Source organism: Furipterus horrens, unplaced genomic scaffold, assembly GCF_987537825.1.
Source record: "Furipterus horrens unplaced genomic scaffold, mFurHor1.1.pri manual_scaffold_11, whole genome shotgun sequence".
NCBI classification, from domain to species: Eukaryota; Metazoa; Chordata; class Mammalia; order Chiroptera; family Furipteridae; genus Furipterus; species Furipterus horrens.
In genome coordinates, this window is record NW_028327181.1 from 54697561 (window position 1) to 54713882 (window position 16322).

At 52.7% G+C, this 16322-nt stretch overlaps 2 protein-coding genes and 1 pseudogene across 5 annotated transcripts; all 3 read left to right on the forward strand.

The window, feature by feature from the left end:
- Positions 1 to 3548: 3548 nt before the first annotated feature.
- TMEM256 (transmembrane protein 256) lies at positions 3549 to 4633 on the forward strand. The gene is made up of 4 exons (XM_090257884.1): positions 3549 to 3671; positions 3955 to 3986; positions 4228 to 4308; positions 4409 to 4633. Exons 1-4 carry the CDS (start codon positions 3587 to 3589, stop codon positions 4550 to 4552), a joined length of 342 nt encoding a protein of 113 aa, XP_090114010.1. The 5' UTR covers positions 3549 to 3586; the 3' UTR covers positions 4553 to 4633.
- Positions 4634 to 8968: 4335 nt separating this feature from the next.
- On the forward strand, positions 8969 to 9291 carry LOC149997694 (small ribosomal subunit protein eS27 pseudogene; annotated as a pseudogene).
- Positions 9292 to 11612: 2321 nt separating this feature from the next.
- PLSCR3 (phospholipid scramblase 3) lies at positions 11613 to 16086 on the forward strand. Of its 4 annotated transcripts, none has more exons than XM_090257372.1 (7): positions 11613 to 11729; positions 11995 to 12230; positions 12326 to 12368; positions 12470 to 12690; positions 12947 to 13108; positions 15646 to 15807; positions 15967 to 16086. In XM_090257372.1, exons 1-7 carry the CDS (start codon positions 11723 to 11725, stop codon positions 16021 to 16023), a joined length of 888 nt encoding a protein of 295 aa, XP_090113498.1. In that variant the 5' UTR covers positions 11613 to 11722; the 3' UTR covers positions 16024 to 16086. The 4 variants fall into 4 exon arrangements, with proteins under 4 accessions (XP_090113498.1, XP_090113500.1, XP_090113499.1 ...); XM_090257374.1 differs by having other exon boundaries at positions 13019 to 13108; XM_090257373.1 differs by having other exon boundaries at positions 12470 to 12627.
- The last annotated feature ends 236 nt before the right edge of the window (positions 16087 to 16322 follow it).

The window sequence follows — 16322 nt, forward strand, 5'->3', positions numbered from 1 at the left end:
AGACCCGCCTGCCTCCTTCCAGCTGCTTTATCCCTACCAGGAGGGCTCTCCTCAGGGACTCAGGAGTCCCAGTTCCCACCTCCCTGGGAGGGATGAGATAGACAAGGAAGAGAAAATAAAAATACCAAGGCATTAATTAGCAGGAAGTGGCGGGTTTGTTTATACGTGTTAATTACTTCTGAGCTGCAATTTCATGGCACTTAACCCCCACCCCAGGCCAGACTCCAAGCCTTCCTTGGGACCACAAGCTCAGCACTGTCTCCCTTCAACATCCCATTCCCTAAGAATTTGTGCAGCAGAGGAGGGAACCCCTTTTCCCAAGGCCTTTTCTATTTCTTCCCTCAGAAGTTAAGGCGCCTTGAGGCAGGGGCTAGAGTAGGGAGGGGATGCTGCAGGGGGCAAATCCAGGGACAGATGCGTGATCCTGCAGCCGGTTGCCGAGTGACGGGATGCTGCCCCGCAATGTTACCTCGGCAACGGGCTGCAGCTTTAACCCTGGGCGGGGTGGGGGGGGGCGGGTCTGGAGGAAGAGGGGAAGGGACTGGCTTGGATACGGGTCCATTCTAGGCATGAGGGCAGAGGCATGACTCAAAATGCTAGAGTTTCCCCCAACCTTAGCTTAGAGGAAGAAGTATATATGTTGAGAGGAGCGGGAGATTGGAGGCATTAAAGAACCCTAAAAGACCCGCCTCTTGGCCCTTGTTAGCCAATCAGAGCCTAGTCCTAAGTGACCAGGCCTCTGGCTGAGGAGAAGGGGTGCTGAGGTGGGTTTGGAGGACGTCAGATGCACCTACTGACTGCCCCCCTCCCACAATCTTTAACAGCCTTGTACTCCAGGCACCTCTTCTTCCATACATGGTATTTTGACCCGTGTCCTAGGGCAAACCTAGGCTTTCTTCTCATCCTATCTCAGCTATCCACCTCCCCTTCCCCTTGCCAGTCCCCCACAAATGCTGCTCTGATGCCTGCGTGCCCAGGGCAGCAGAAGCAGGACAAGGGAAGATATCAGACTGAATGGGGCAGAAACCCAGGTCATTTCAACAACCCCCCCCAACCCTCCAGCTGCCAAAGCTGTTTGCTGACGCGGGGTTTTCAGAGCCAGGCGCCAGCCCGCGGGTGGCTCTCTGCAGGTGTCAATTTATTTCAGAGATGAGGACACAGGAATCCTCACCACACACACCCAGTCGTGCCCTCCCCCTCTCCAGGTCCTTTAAAGCTCCTGTTCCCCATCACCTAGAGGGGGCTTGGGGCTGGCTCCCTCAGGATTTCCTCTGCCCATGCCAGGGTGGGCTCTGCTTCCATGGCCTTGCCACCCCTCCCCCTCCTACTAACTCGGTCTGTCTGCCTCTGTCACCCTTCCTTCCTTCAGGTACTTTGGGCCTGTGGCCTTCTTCCTGCCAGCTTCTCTCCCTTCTTTCCTCCCTTTGGAGCCCCCCCCCCCCATTTCTTTCCTCTCCATAGCGCTCCCTCAGCGCACCTTTCCCAGCCCCTTCCAGACTGCTCCAGCTCTTGCCTTCAGTCTGTCCCTGTCTTTTTTCATCACTCTGCCATATCTCTCTCCTTAGTGTTCCTCATTTTTCTCTCTCCTTCACATCCCTTCTCTAAATTTCTCCCTCAAGGCTTTTCTGTTTCTCTCCTTCTCTTTCCCTGTCTCCCCCATTTTCTTTTCCCATTCTTTCTTCTTTCTGTCTGCCACATCTTGCTCCCCCCTCCTCTCTATTCCTCTGTCTTGCTCTTTCCATTCCTGCCCAGGCCTGACTCTCACAGCCGGGGAGAGTTGAGGGATGGGGGCTCAGGCCGCAGCACTCCCCCCCCCCCTTCCTGCAGTGGGGAAAAATGGCTTGGCCGGGAAGGGGAGAAGGAGGGGGAGGGGGAGATGGGAACACATGGGGTCTGTGGGCCCATTCAAAGGATCATTCATGGGCTGGAGAGAGGCAGAGACAAAGAGACCGAGACGGAGAGACCCGGCGAGAGCCTCCCTAGGCGGAGACGAACAGACAGAGCAGGCTGGGGGAAACCAGGCGCAGGGAGACAGATGGGGAGTGGGAGACCCCAGTAGACCGCCACGCAATTCCCTTCACCCGGTCGGGCTTAGCTCCTACCTGGCTCAGCCCTGGGGCCGTGGTGCCTCCATCCAGGGCTCCGAGTAGGGGGCGGCGGCCTCTGAGCCCCCGCGGTCCCGCAGGCCCAGCCCCCGCCCGCAGCGCCTCACCCAGCGGGGGAGGGGGATCGCCCCAGCCCCAGGGGGCGGGGCTGGGATCCAGTCGATCCCCGGGGAGAGGTAGGGGATGGGATCAGGAGGAACCCGAGAACAGGGAGCCCCGCAATGAGGACAGCGGAGTGGAGGGGGCAACGGGACAAGACTGGATTGAGGATCCACTGGCTCCGTGGGCCGGCTTCGAGGGACCAGAAGGCGGTACAGGCAGAGGATCCTAAGGAATTGGGTGCGGGGGGAGGAGTCCACGGCAATCCCCAGGGGCCCGGAGCCCGGGAGTGCAGGATCCGCGGTGCAGGGGCAGGGATCCAGCCGGAATCCTCTGGGAGAGGGAAGGATCTAGTCGATCCCGAGGCGGGCGGGAGTGGGAGGTCCGGGGAATCAGAGGAAGGCGGGAGTGGAGTCTGGAACCCCGGGGCAGGGGTCGGTACTGTTCCTAGGAGGGAAGGAGGGGTAAGGGGAAGGCTTCGGGGGACGCTCAGCAGCCGGGAGGCCCGGACTCCTGGCTCCGCGCTCCAGAGCGCGCCCGCCCCGCGTCCATCCCAGCCCGAGAGTGATGATCCGTCGGCGGAGCAGCCGCAGCAGCCCCGCGCGTCACCGCGCGGCCGCCTCCCCCGCCCCCTGCAGAGAGCGGCGCACACCCCTCGCTCGCACCCGCCTGCCCGCCCGCCCTCCAGAGTGTTGGGGTATTGAAGACGGTGGAAGAGGGCGGGAGTGGACAGACTGACGGATGAACGAAGCGATCCCGGGCAGGATGGAGACATCCCCCCCAGACCTCCCACCCTCAGGGCTCGCGGTTGGTGGTAGTGGTGGCGGCGGTGAAGTGAACGGTAGGGGGCGGGGCATCACATGAAGAAGGCGGGGCCTTCGGACCTGAGGAGGAGCCATATGTACAGTGGGCGTGGTTTAATTGAGATGGGTGGGGCTTGGGTAACCGTGGGGTCAACTATTTTTGGGTGTGGGGCTGTTTTAAAGCTGAAAAGGAGGAGCCCGTGGGCAAAGGGGCAGAACTTTGCGTGGGGACGTGGATTTTTGGAAATTGGCAGGAGGTGGGAGGGGGTGTTAGAAGAGGAGATCAACTTGAAAAGTGGGCCAATCCGTGACGCAAATCCTGTGGCACCGCCCCCAACCCCGCTCCCTACTGTTCAGCTCCTCCGTTCCTAATTGGTTCTGATTTCTCCACCCGCCAGATGTCTTCGCCACTCAACAGAGGCTTTACAAAGGCGCAAATACCCGGGTAAGGACCTGAACTCTGAAATGAACACGGCCTTGATTGGACACCTGTGTACCTTATTTGCATGGGAGGTCGGGATTGGTTGGCCTCTTGGTTGTCCTGGGCGGTGTTCGCCAGGCGCGTGACCATCCACTGCCATGGCCCGGCTAGGAGCTGCTTTCCGCCGCTTGGGCGCCTTGTCTGGAGCCGGGGCCTTAGGCTTGGCCTCCTACGGGGCGCACGGTCAGGGTGCTGGGGATGGAGCTGGGATTGTGTTTGGGGCGATATGGCGACCTAGGGGGTCTGGTGCGGGGCAGAGTCCGTGGGAAGTGTCATAGACCAGACAGCCTGCGAGCTCTAAACCTTTCCAATTCCCTCAGCCCGGTCCATTGGTTCCCAGGACTGCCCATGCGTGTTTCTACCAGTCAGAAGCCTCCTGGGGACGCCCTTTCTCTCCAGTGTCCACCAGGGTCCTCCCGGGAGTTGGGGCGTTAGGACTGGTAACCTTTGCCTCTCCTTTACACAGGCGCCCAGTTTCCGGATGCCTACGGGAAGGAGGTGAAGTAACTGCTCTGGGGCTCCCCGACTTATGGGTCTATCAGGGCACACAGTCTGGGGTCCCTGAGGGCAGTAGGGAAGGGGGGTGCGCGAGTCTTTGGAGTAGCAAGGGCTGCAAGCCTGAGGCGTTGGTACCTGAGGGATGGGCAAGCTGAGGCTTCAGCTGGGGATGAGCTTTGTCCCATGGAATCCAGGATTCTGTGTTTCTTAGGAGGTTTCCCCGTTACTCTTTTTCTTACAGCTCTTTGACAAGGCCAACAAACACCACTTCATACACAGCCTGGCCCTGTTAGGGGTGCCCCATTGCAGAAAGCCCCTCTGGGTAATCTTACCCCCTTGCCTGACCCTGACCAAGCCCTACCCACTCCTTCCCAGTCTGTCCTTTCCTTACTATCGTATTTTCTTCCTTGTGTGTCCTTCAGGCCGGGATACTGCTAGCCTCGGGAACCGCGTTATTCTGCACCAGCTTTTACTACCAGGCTCTGAGTGGAGACACCAGCATCCAGACTTTGGCCCCTGTGGGAGGAAGCCTTCTACTCTTGGGCTGGCTTGCCTTGGCTCTTTGAGCTTCCTTGTGTTTAATTTCTGGGTACTTTTTTTGAGAATTGGAGCAGGGAGGGGATTAAAAGAGAAAGGCAAGTAAAGAATTTTGGAGTCTTTGTTCATCTAACCTCTTGGAGGAGGAGGGGTAGGGATTGTCAACTTCTGAACTCCCTCCTTTTCATGACTGAATCAGTGAGCTTTGGGTATGGGGATTCTGTTCACCTCAAGTTAATATGTTATGAGGTTCTTTAACTGGTAGGTATTAGAGTCATAAAAAATGCTTGAAATAATGCAGATTCTCACTGAAGCCCCCTTTGAGGTCTGGGGATCTGTATTCTAATAAGCTCATCTTGTGATTCAGATGCTCAGTATAATTTGAAGATTGCTGTAGAGTAGGGTAGAGGTTTTCAGCCCTGTCATTCCACAAATGTATTGAGCACTCGCTTGCTCTAGAAGTCAGGGTTAAGGCAAGGTTGGAGAGGAAGAGCGCCATTCCAGTCGTCGTCGTCGGCAGCCGTCCGTCTCGAGAGACGATGGTGTAGCTTCTTAAGAGTCTATCTGCACCGCCGAGAATGGCTGTGCAGTCCGACTCGGGAGTGACACGGTATCTGTCTCCTCCCGTGTTGAATTGACATCTTGCGATGACGCTGGAGTGTCCTCTCCAGTGAAGCTGAAGCTACAGAGCCTGGGCAGGGTGATATGGAGGGTCTGCTGTTGCCCATGCAGCAGACCCCCCCTCTCTTCGCAGCTGAAGGGTCCAAGGGAAAGACGGAGTCAATACAGCTTGGCTTCAGGTGTGCCGCAGGAGTTGCCGGTGTTGACTACAACATCAAACCACCTTAGGGACTCCGGCTCCGGATTTTCTGTCGGGGTTTACTCCCCTAGCCTTTCCCCTGAAGAGGTATGCCGCAAGGCAGCGGAGGTTTTTTGGAGTCAGAGTTTTCCTTCTCTGGCCATTCCAGTAGTCCCCTCTTAATCGTGGTTTGAATTTCCATGATTTCACTTTGTATAGTTTTAGTTACCATGACTCAGAAGTACAAAATAGAAAATTCCAGAAATAATGCGAAAGTTTTAGATGGTGCACTCTTCTAAGTAGCGTGATGAAATCTCAAGCCATCCTGCACTGTTTCACTGTGACATGAATCATCCCTTTGTCCAGAGTTACCAGCCCATTAGTTACTTAGTAGCCATCTCAGTTATCAGATCAACTGTTAAGGTATCACAGTGCTGTGTTCAGGTAACCCTTATTTTACTAAATGGCCCCGAAGCCCAAGAGTAGTGATGCTGACAATTCAGATATGCCAAAGAGAAGCTGTAAGGTGTTTCCTTCAAGTGAAAAGGTGAAAGTTCTTGACTTAAGGAAAGAAAAGAAAGTCACGCTGAGGTTGCTAAGATTTATAGTCAGAACAAATCTTTATCTGTGAAATTGTGAAAGAGGAAGAAATTTGTGCTCATTTTGCTGTTGCACCTTAAACTGTAAAAGTTACAGCAATGGTGCATAATAAATGCTTAGTTGAGATGGAAAAGACATTAAATTTGTGGGTGGAAAACATGAACAGAAACGTGTTCTGATGGCAACCTATCATGCCAGAAGGCATCGAGCCTATATGAAGACTTCAGCAAACAATCCAACAGGAAAAAACAATATATATAGGGTTCAGTACTATCTGTGGTTTCCTTGGATACAGGGGGCTACTGTAATTACAGTATACTTTGGAATTCAAGGGGATAGAACATCATCTATTAGGGGTTAGAAAATGCTTCACAATGTTTGAGATGATCCTAAAAAGGACTCAGTTATGTGAAGGAAACACAGTGAACAGAGACAGGTGGGGAGCAGAGAAGTATGTGACTAAAGAAACCCAGTATGGGCCGAGTTTCTGAGAAAAGGAGTGAGAAAAGGTGCCAACCAAGGCAGGCTGGAGTAGCATGAAGAGAATTGGGGGATATTTAGGAGGCAGCATTTATACAGTCAGTGCTCATCAAGTACTGATCATGTATCAAACACACAAGGAAATTAAACTATGAACAAGACAGATGCCATCTTTTCCCTCATGGAGCTCTCCATTTAGTAGTGGAAATGGACCTTAAGCAAATAAGTTCAAATATATCATTGGAGTTGTGCGTGCTTGAAGGAAAAGAATGGAGGCAGTGGAACAGTGGAGCAGTGGGGGGAGTGCCCCTTTACATGGGAGGCCTCACAGACAAGGTCCATCTGAAGCTTAAGCTAACTGCAAAGCTGGAAGGCAGTGTATTTTAGAAAGACTAGCTGGCAAAACAGGCCAAAAAGGAGCAGTTCAAAATCTTTGAGGCAGGAGAAAATTGAGTGGGTTGGAAAAAGTAAAACCAATGTGGCCAAACACCAGGTGAGTGATTGAGGGGTCCTGGATGGTCAGTGCAGGCCTTGCAGGCAGACACTCAGAATTTCTTTGTAGTGCAACAATCAATCATTGAAAAGGTTTTTAAAGTGAGAGTGCTAGAATCCAATATGTTTAAATATCTAGGGAACCAATCAGAGGATGGCAACAGGGAGACCAGTCAGGAGGCCACTGAAGAGGTCCAGGTGTGAGATGGTGATGGTGGCTTGGCTTAGGGTGGGAGAGGTGGTGAAAATGATCCAGTTCAGAATATATTTTTAAGATAGTGCTGATAGGGCTTGCTGATGCATTGCACATAAGGGGTGGATGAGAGGGAGAGTTCTGGCTTACACACCTGATTATTTGGAGGTACAGTTACTCAGATGAGAAAAACCAAAGGATGAGCAGATTAGGGGGAGGTAAATCAGGTCAGTTTTGGACATATTGCTTCTAAAATGTCCAAGAGACATCCAACTGGAGGCTTTAGATAGGTAGCAGGGGAACTCTGGGAGGTGTCTGAGCTTGGGGGAGAGGTCTGACTCAAGTTTACTGTGCAACCCACTCTGGTCAGTCTTCCATCCTGTTTCTTCCCCATAAATGCCCTTGGAGATCCCGTGACTCGTTATGACCTGGTTGCCAGATCTAATGGATGATTCTCAATCTTATTTCTTCAGCCTCTGCAGCATTTGACACAGTTGGCCACACTGCCCTTGAAACACATTTTGTTTCTTCTATGACACCACTCTGCTAGTTTTCCCTATTTCTGTGGCTACTTTGCCAGTTTTCCTCCCCTATGTAGTTTAAATCAATTGTTTCCAAATTTTAATGAAAAATTAGAACGATGTATACATATTTTGATTTCACTCTTTAATTTTCTACCTTTGTGTATGTTTTATAAAGTACTTATCAGTATAATATACTGGAGTTGCATACTTAATTTCTCTGAAGATGTGCATTCAAAAAAGTAGAGACCATTTCTCTCATTGTGGATTTTTAGGTACTCTCATTCAGCCCCACATCTTTAATTAGGATCTGCAGAATTTCTATCTTCCACCCTAGTTCCCTGCTGAGCTTCAGACTCCTGTAGCAGCCTACTGTGTAGTGGAGTGTTCAGTGGAGACTTGAAGGAGTTAGCAGAGGAGGAGAGAAAGGGGTGTGCCCCAGACCAAGGAGAGAGCGTTCAAGGCAGCCCTGAAGCAAGAGAGCCCAGTGCATTCAAGACCTGAAAGAATTCCTGGTGACTGGCTTGAAGATCATGAGAGGGTATAGTAGTGAAAGGGAGAGCAGGGGCCAGATGGTGGAGAGACTGCTGAGAGCTTGGACTGTTTTCTGAGGACAATGGGGAGCCACTGTCCATTTATATCCACACAATGAGACATGATTTGAGGTGTATGAGAGCAGAAGTCCCCAACCTTTTTGGCACCAGGGACCGGTTTCCTGGAAGAAAATGTTTCTAGCCAGGGATGGAGGGGAGACAGGAGCGGGGGCTCAGGCGATAATGTGAGTGAAGCTTTGCTGGCTCAACCACTGCTTACCTCCTGCTGTGCAGCCTGGTTCCTAACAGGCCATGGACTGGTACTCGTCCATGACCCAGGGGTTGGGGACCCCTAATTTAGAGGATCACAATATTTATTCATTTATTTAAGGATAAGTAAAATAAGGCCCCAGAGGGGACCTCCAGAGTGGCCCAGAATACACTGCATCTTCAGGCTCCTACCTCCCAGTTTAGTGCTTTTGATCCATTTCCATCCTTCATCTCAGGCATTGTCTGGGACATAAGGAATCTCCAGGTGGAGGAGACCCGGCTTCCGGAATGGCCACCTTCCGTGTAATATCCCTAATACCTTACTTAGCTTTGGTCCTGCCAGTGGGCTTGGCTCCTGAGGAACCAATATAAATAAAGCCTGCTTGATAATTTGTCCCTATTATTACTACATATGGCATCCAGTCTTCTCAACAGTCCTGAAAGTTAGTGGTAAGAAGTTAAAGGAGGTACAGTAACTTGTTCTGTATCATACAGCTAGGACCTGGGTAAGCTGTGGTTCAAACTCTCTTCTATCCAATTCCCAGAGCTAAGTGCTTTCCTTCATGCACATACCAAGAAACGCATATTTCAACAGTGAAGACAATCCGGTGGTGACAACCTCCCCACGACAACATGCCTCTTGCTAAGGATCTTCATCCCTCTCCAGAAGGGAAGAGGAAACACAAGAAGACAAGCCTGGTGCAGAGCCTCAATTCCTACTTCATGGATGTGAAATGCCCAGGATGCTATAAAATCACCACCGTCTTTAGCCCTGCACAAATGGTAGGTTTGTGTGTTGGCTGCTCCACTGTCCTCTGTCAGCCTACAGGAGGAAAAAAGGCTTACAGAAGGATGCTCCTTCAGAAGGAAGCAGCACTAAACACACCCTGAATCAATATGAGTGGGGAACCAAACACATTTTGGATACAAAAAAAAAAAAAAAAAAAAAATCAGTGAAGACAGACCCTTTAAACCATAATTTGATACAATGTGTTTACTGTTACAAGTAGAAACTGAGGTGGGTTTGTTTTGCGTTTGGGGACTAGTAAAACTTCAGTCTGCTGCTGGGTTTTCAGCATGCATAGTTAAAGGGACAAAATCATACTGGTAACAAAACCAGAGGGAGCCCTGACTGGTGTGGCTCAGCGGATTGGGTGTCCTCCCACAAACCAAAAGGTTGCCAGTTCGATTCCTGGTCAGGGCACATGCCTGGGTGTCCGGCCAGGTCTCTGGTTGGGGCTGTGAGAGACGCAACTGATCTGTTTCTCTTGCACGTGATGTTTCTCTCTCATTCTTTCTCCAGCCCTTCCTCTCTCAATAAGTACTTTTTTTTTTTTTTTTTTTTTAAAAAGGGAGAACAGGGGTGCCTAGAGGGCTCAGGATGGAACAGACAGCAGGAAAAGACAAACCAGAGTAAGTGTGGAGCCCACACTGTGAAGGGTCTCCTGGGCGAAACCTGAATCAGCTTTGACTTTCCTTTTCCTCAAGCCCTTGTCTGAAGATGATGATTGAAGTTGTGGGAGCAGTTAACCAGCCTAGAGGAACATGAACACACAGGCAAAGGAGCTCCCTAAACCTGCTTCTCTCCATGTTTATCTTGATGAGGTTCTCATTCATCTGCCTGATCAACAGACAGGCACCTGAGGTCATCCTGGACTCCTTACCATCACATCTCATCCCCAAACAAGATTTTATTTTTTATTTTATTTATTTATTTATTCTTAGAAAGAGAGGGAGGGAGGGAGAGAGAGAAGAGAAACATGGATGTGTGAGAGAAACATCAGTTGGCTGCCTCTTGCACATGCCCCACTGGGGACTGGGCCGCAGTCCAGACATGTTCCCTAACAGGGAATCAAACTGGAGACCTTTTGCTTTGTGGGACAACACCCAACCAGGTCCCCAAACAAGTTCTATATTATCTAAATATCTCCAAAATCTGTCACTTCTATCTGTCTGCACTACCACAGCCATCCTCTCCCCCAGACTACTGCCAACAACCCAGCCTGGGTGCCCCATTGTTCTCCACATTGCAGTTGTAATGATTTTTCTAAAACCAAAATTTGACCTTAAATTTTTCTGAATTAAATTTGGTCTTAAAATCTTCCAATGGGCTCCCTGCTGCCCTTGGGGCCAAGTCCCAACTCCCCCAGGCCTGTGCACATGGGCTGGCCTCCCTCTCTAAACTCATCTCTTGCTACTCAGCCTATAGGCCCCCAAGGCACAGGACTCCCTCACACCTGAGGCCTCTGCTCAGGACCTAAAAGAAGGGACTCCTTTTGGGGAAAGTCTCTCCTGCTGACTGCGCTGCCTCCTCTGGTCCCCCTGAACCTAACCTCCTGCACACTCACTAGTGACACTTTTTGACTGCCTGTCAACCTGAAAGAAGTACTGTCATTACAAGGTATCTGTGTGGGTCACTGCAGCGTTAGAGAGAAGAGACAGCGACGTAGCTCCGGGAGGTAGAAAGGGAGCCAGGAGCTAGTCCTAGAGTCCAATGAATGAGTGTGAAGGGTGTTCCGCTGCGTCAGCGAGGCCCTAATCGACCTTGGGAAAATGAGCCTGGGGTCCCAAACGGCGCCAACTGTCCTAGCTTTCAGTCGAGGGGCGCTGAGCATTTAGCGCCCGCAGACCTGGCGTGGGTAGCAGGGGTATGTCCCAGCCGGCTGCCCTCCCCGGGAGAGCTTCCTCTTCTGGCCTTCGGCAGTGAAAGGAAGAGGCGTGGACGCCAACCAAGCAGAGGAGCCCGCAGTCCTGGGTCCTAAGCCAGCGAGGAGAGCCGGCATCCTTTCTGCGCACGCGCGGCTCCCAGTCCGGGGGCGGGGCCTAGACGGCCTGGGGGGGCGGGGTCAGGCTCTGGGTCCGCCTCCACTAGCTCTTGTGAGTCTCCGCGCGCTGGGCACCCCACTATTCTAGGGGCATCAGGTGAGCTGCGGGGCGCAGAGGGGTCAGGACACCTCCCTCGAGGTCGGGCCGTCGGTCTGATTGCGGGCCCATCTGTCCTGACGTTTACCAACAGCCGCCTCCGCGGAGAATGGGAGAACAAAGGGAGGGGGCGGTTCTGGAAACCCCAGAGGGAATCCAGGGTCCCAGGTACTCTGCCCCGCCCGCTGACACTTTCGGTTTCTCCCCGAGTCAGAGAGGCGCCTCCCAAAAGACCCCGGGCGGGCGCCGGGCGCAGCTGCCTCTCCGCGTTTCCCTGTCCGTCTTTGTGTCTGTCTCTGTGTCTGTCTGGCTGTCTCCGAGCTTGCCTCCACTTCTAGAACTAAGCGCTTCCGGGACACCCACAACCCGCGAGTCCTCATCCTTTTCCAATGGCAGGTAAGTGGGCGTAAGGCCGAGGGTCTCCGTTATTTCCCCACGGACTTGGGAGCTGGGTGTCGAACGCATCTTCTGGGAATGTGCTTGGACTGGCTGGGTGGGGCTCCCCTCCCTTCCTCTCTGGCAGCCTCCGCCCTGCTCCCTCGCCCCATAGTTTTCATTCTGTTCTCACCACATTTCCCCGCAGCCTCGCGGTCCCCCACGGGCTAAAGGGAAGGGGATGTGGCCACAGGTCCCTTTCTAATCTACCCCTGTTCCCCCACAGGATACTTGCCCCCCAAAGGCTACACCCCTTCGCCCCCTCCTCCCTACCCTGTGACTGCTGGGTACCCAGAAGCGGCACAACATCCTGGGCCAGGGCAGGCGTCAGTACCCGCCCACGTGCCTGCCCCTGCTCCTGGCTTCGCTCTCTTTCCCTCGCCCGGCCCCAGTGCCCTGGGACCTGCTGCCCCCTTCTTGCCACTGCCTGGGGTGCCTTCGGGCCTCGAATTCTTGGTGCAGGTGAGTGGGAGGTGGGGAGGGAGGAGCGACAGGGAGGAGGCCAAGGCGTGCAGACCTGCCAGCTGAAGTGGGCGCGGCTCTTATTTTCTTTCCAGATTGATCAGATCTTGATTCATCAGAGGGCTGAGCGAGTGGAAAGTGAGTGGAAGGACGAGTAGGTTGGGCATTGTGATGGGGGCAGAGATAGTGGGCTCTTGGGCAGACGCTGATGCCTGAGCCTCCGTATCACCCCTTGGCAGTGCTTCTAGGCTGGGAGACAAGTAACCGGTATGAACTGCGCTCAGGGGCCGGACAGCCCCTGGGTCAGGCTGCTGAAGAGAGCAACTGCTGTGCCCGTCTGTGCTGTGGTGCCCGCCGCCCCCTTCGTGTCCGTCTGGTGGACCCCGGGGACAGAGAGGTGCTGCGCCTGCTCCGCCCCCTCCACTGTGGCTGCAGCTGCTGCCCCTGTGGCCTCCAGGAGGTGGGCGGAGAGGGATGGTCAGGGAGAGGTTTGGGTAGGGGGCAGACAGTAATAGGAGGAGCAATGATGGAGCATCACCTGCGTGAGGCATGGGAATGAACAGGTGGGATCGGAGGCCTAGTCAGGGGGATAACAGGTGGTCTAGTGAAAAAGATGGGAGGTCTTGTGAGGAGAAATGGGTGATAGAGCTGGAATGGTGAGAGCTTGGGCTGGGGTGCTCTGACTCAGCAGTAACTCTGTCTGCCTCCCACTTCAGATGGAAGTGCAGTCTCCACCGGGCACCACCATTGGCCATGTGCTACAGACCTGGCATCCCTTTCTCCCCAAGTTCTCCATTCAGGATGCCGATCGCCATACTGTTCTACGAGTAGTGGGGCCCTGCTCGACCTGTGGTTGTGGCACAGACACCAACTTTGAGGTATCAGGAATAAGGGGAAGTTCCTGGGAACTTTAGAAATCAAGATGGCAGCTTCTACCAGGCAGGATGGCCAACACTACTAAGGTCAAGACACTGAGCTCATCAATCCAAATTCACCCTAACTCCTACCACATTTCTAGTGTCCCTCCGTTCAGAAATAGGTTGGCTCCGTGGTCTTATAAAAGCGTGACAAAGAGGGTTTCATATTGAAGGCCAATGCTAATTGTTACCTGCAGCCCTGTGTTGGGGGGGGGGGGCGGTGTGGGAATCTGAGGCCAGGCTGGGTTTAGGGTGAAGGATGATTATTGAGTCTGCTGTGGGCTGGACCATTGTGGCTGCTGTGCATGAGTCTGTGAGCTCAGGCCCTGGAGCAAGCACTAATTTAACGTATTAACATCCTGTGGCTTGCTTGCCAACCTAGAAGTCCAAGTGGCCCCTCCAGGTGATATCCTTCTCACCATGCATTCCTGTCACCAATCTGGAGCCTGGAGAACTCAAGTGGTGAGTTCTGGGAAGCACCTTTGCTTCTAGAAGCCAGACACTTTATAGACCCTTGAATTCTTTAACGGATAATTACCTGTGCAGATAAGGGAGAAACAACAGGTATAATCCAGTAGACTTTCCAAGGCATCTGATGAGGTGTCCTACTTAAGGTTACTTTTAAAAATTGAGTCACCTTGTCCTGGCCAGGTGGCTCAAGTTGGTTGGAGTATCATTCTGTACACCAAAAGGTTGTGGGTTCAATCCCTGGTTGGTGTATGTACAGGAGGCAACAGATGCATGTTTCTCTCTCTCTCCCTAGCCCCTCCCCATCTTCCTCTCTCTCTAAAACCTATAAACATATCCTTGAGTGAGGATTAAAAAAAAAAGAACTGAGCCCTGACTGGTATGGCTTAGCTGGTTGGGCGTTGCCCTGTAAAGCGAAAGGTCGCTGGTCCAGTTCTTGGTCTCGTCACCTGCCTGGATTGTGGGTTCCGTCGCCAGTTGGGGCGTGTGCAAGGGACAGCCGATTGATGTTTCTCACATCGATGTTTCTCTCCTCTTTCTCCCTTCCTTCTCTGAAAATAAATAAGTAAAATCTTAAAAAACAAAACCGAGTCACCTTAGCAGCTGAGGGGAGATTTTGATAGGAACTGGGTGGGAAAGAGATAACTTAGTGACTTCTGGATAGGAATGTGTAGACTCCAGGGTTCTCATAGGGCCAGTATCCCTTTTACATAATTATGGATGGTCCATATTTGGGGCTGTACTCTTGGAACCACAGGGTTGGTTGGGAGAGACCCTGCCCAGCTTGGGACTGGTCTGCAGGAAGTACCTCAGAGGTGTAGGACAGTGAGGGAAGGGGATGGGAAGGACACAGAAGGAAATCACATTAGTTCTAGTCACTGGAGAAGGATCATAGGAAAAGGACCAGGGAGTCACTGTGAATTACCACCTATGTCAGCAGGGCCTATTGCTGCTGCTCAGACTGTTCAGTGGAAAGCTGCCCCCTACACACGCCCCAGCTGGGGACAGAACCCTCAACCCAGGCATGTGCCCAGACCAAGAACTGAACTGGCGACCCTTTGTGACCTTTTGCTTTGTGGGATAGCGCCCAACTGGCTGAGCCACACTAGTCAGGGCTTAATTTTTTTAAAAAGATTTTATTTATTTTATTTTTAGAGAGGAAAGGAGGGAGAAAGAGAGGGAGAGAAACACCAATGTGTGGTTGCCTCTCGTGCACCCCCAGCTGGGGACCTGGCCTGCAACTCAGGCATGTGCCCTGACTTGGAATCAAACCAGTGACCCTTTGGTTTGCAGGCCAGCGCTCAATGAATACACTGAGCCACACCAGCCAGGGCTCAATTTGTTTTTTTAAATCCTCACTCAAGGATATGTTTGTTTATTGGTTTTAGAGAGAAAGGAAGGGAGAGAGAGAAACATCAATGTGAGAAACATGAACTCTCAGAGGCTGCTTACTCCTGCCCTCTCCCCCCAATAAATGGGCTTGGATCCCCTCTAGTTGAGGCCTGCATGTAGTGCTGGACAGAGCTCTTCCTACTTTGCAGGGGAAAGGCACCTCTTTGGGCATAAAGAACCTTCTAGGAACGTGGCTGGCTGATAGGATGCAGCCAGGATTTTAGCAGCCTCCCTTGCCCTCTTGGCCAAGCTGCTTTGTGCAAGGCACAAACTACCAAACGTAGGTGGCAGGGACTTTGGTAATGAAAACAAACCTAGCAACCAGCCATACACTAAGGAGATAAGAATCTGTTATGGTTCCATTTCTTTCACCACTGATGTTCAGTTGTCGTTTTGGCCCTTCAAGAGGAACAGATTGAAGTCTGAATCCTGATTTTTGCTATACACTTGCAGTGTGACCAAAGGTGACTCAGTTTCCCCAGAAGCCACATGGTAACCCAAGGCTGTCGAGAGGATTCACTAAGTGTAAAGCCAGCACAGTTCATAGATGGTGACTGGGAGTGATACTGCAGACAGGTGAACGCAGCTGCATCTACCCTAGTTGGGTCTCATCTTCTTCCCTCTCCTCCCCCTGGCAGGTGAAGACTCTGGATGAGTCCCGCAGTGTGGGCCGCATCAGCAAGCAGTGGGGGGGGCTGCTCCAAGAAGCCCTCACAGATGCAGATGACTTTGGCTTGCAGTTCCCGCTGGATCTGGATGCAAAAGTGAAGGCTGTACTGCTGGGAGCCACATTCCTTATTGTGAGTGGCTGCCCCTCCTTTGCGCCCACTGGATGCTTTGTGCACTTCCTGGCCTCCTGCTAGGAGAGGGTTAGGGACAGACTTTAGGGGGGCTGCAGCTCCAGACCTGGAGCCAGGCTGGCCCAGCCACATCGTCTGTTAACAGTACCCTCCCCTCAGGACTACATGTTCTTCGAGAAGCGAGGAGGCACTGGGCCCTCCGCCATCACCAGTTAGATGCCGCCTCAGAGTGAGGAAGACTGTCACCTCAACCGGAATCCAAGATGGTCACCTGGCTTGGCCTGGCCCCTCCTCAGAGGCAGCCCCTTCCCTCCATGTACACTGCAGGGGACAAACAGGGATGTCTAAGAGGCTGGGGGCTGTGGTGCCCCATCCCTTCCCTACTCCCCCGGCCTCCTTCTCCTGTGGCCCCCACAGAAGGGTATGTATGGGGGCCCTTCCCCTGCTACCTCTCACCGCTTACTGGCAATCCCTCAGCACAAGGCACATCCGCAGATTGGCTTTCAGACTTTCCC

Excerpts from the sequence above, each read along its gene's own strand:
- TMEM256 (XM_090257884.1), top strand. The coding sequence starts at position 3,587 with ATGGCCCGGCTAGGAGCTGCTTTCCGCCGCTTGGGCGCCTTGTCTGGA. Across the intron at positions 3,672-3,954 it reads GGCCTCCTACGGGGCGCACG|GCGCCCAGTTTCCGGATGCC; the intron begins GTCAGGGTGCTG and ends TCCTTTACACAG. Across the intron at positions 4,309-4,408 it reads ATTGCAGAAAGCCCCTCTGG|GCCGGGATACTGCTAGCCTC; the intron begins GTAATCTTACCC and ends TGTGTCCTTCAG.
- PLSCR3 (XM_090257372.1), top strand. Across the intron at positions 12,369-12,469 it reads GAGGGCTGAGCGAGTGGAAA|TGCTTCTAGGCTGGGAGACA; the intron begins GTGAGTGGAAGG and ends ACCCCTTGGCAG. Across the intron at positions 15,808-15,966 it reads TGGGAGCCACATTCCTTATT|GACTACATGTTCTTCGAGAA; the intron begins GTGAGTGGCTGC and ends CCCTCCCCTCAG.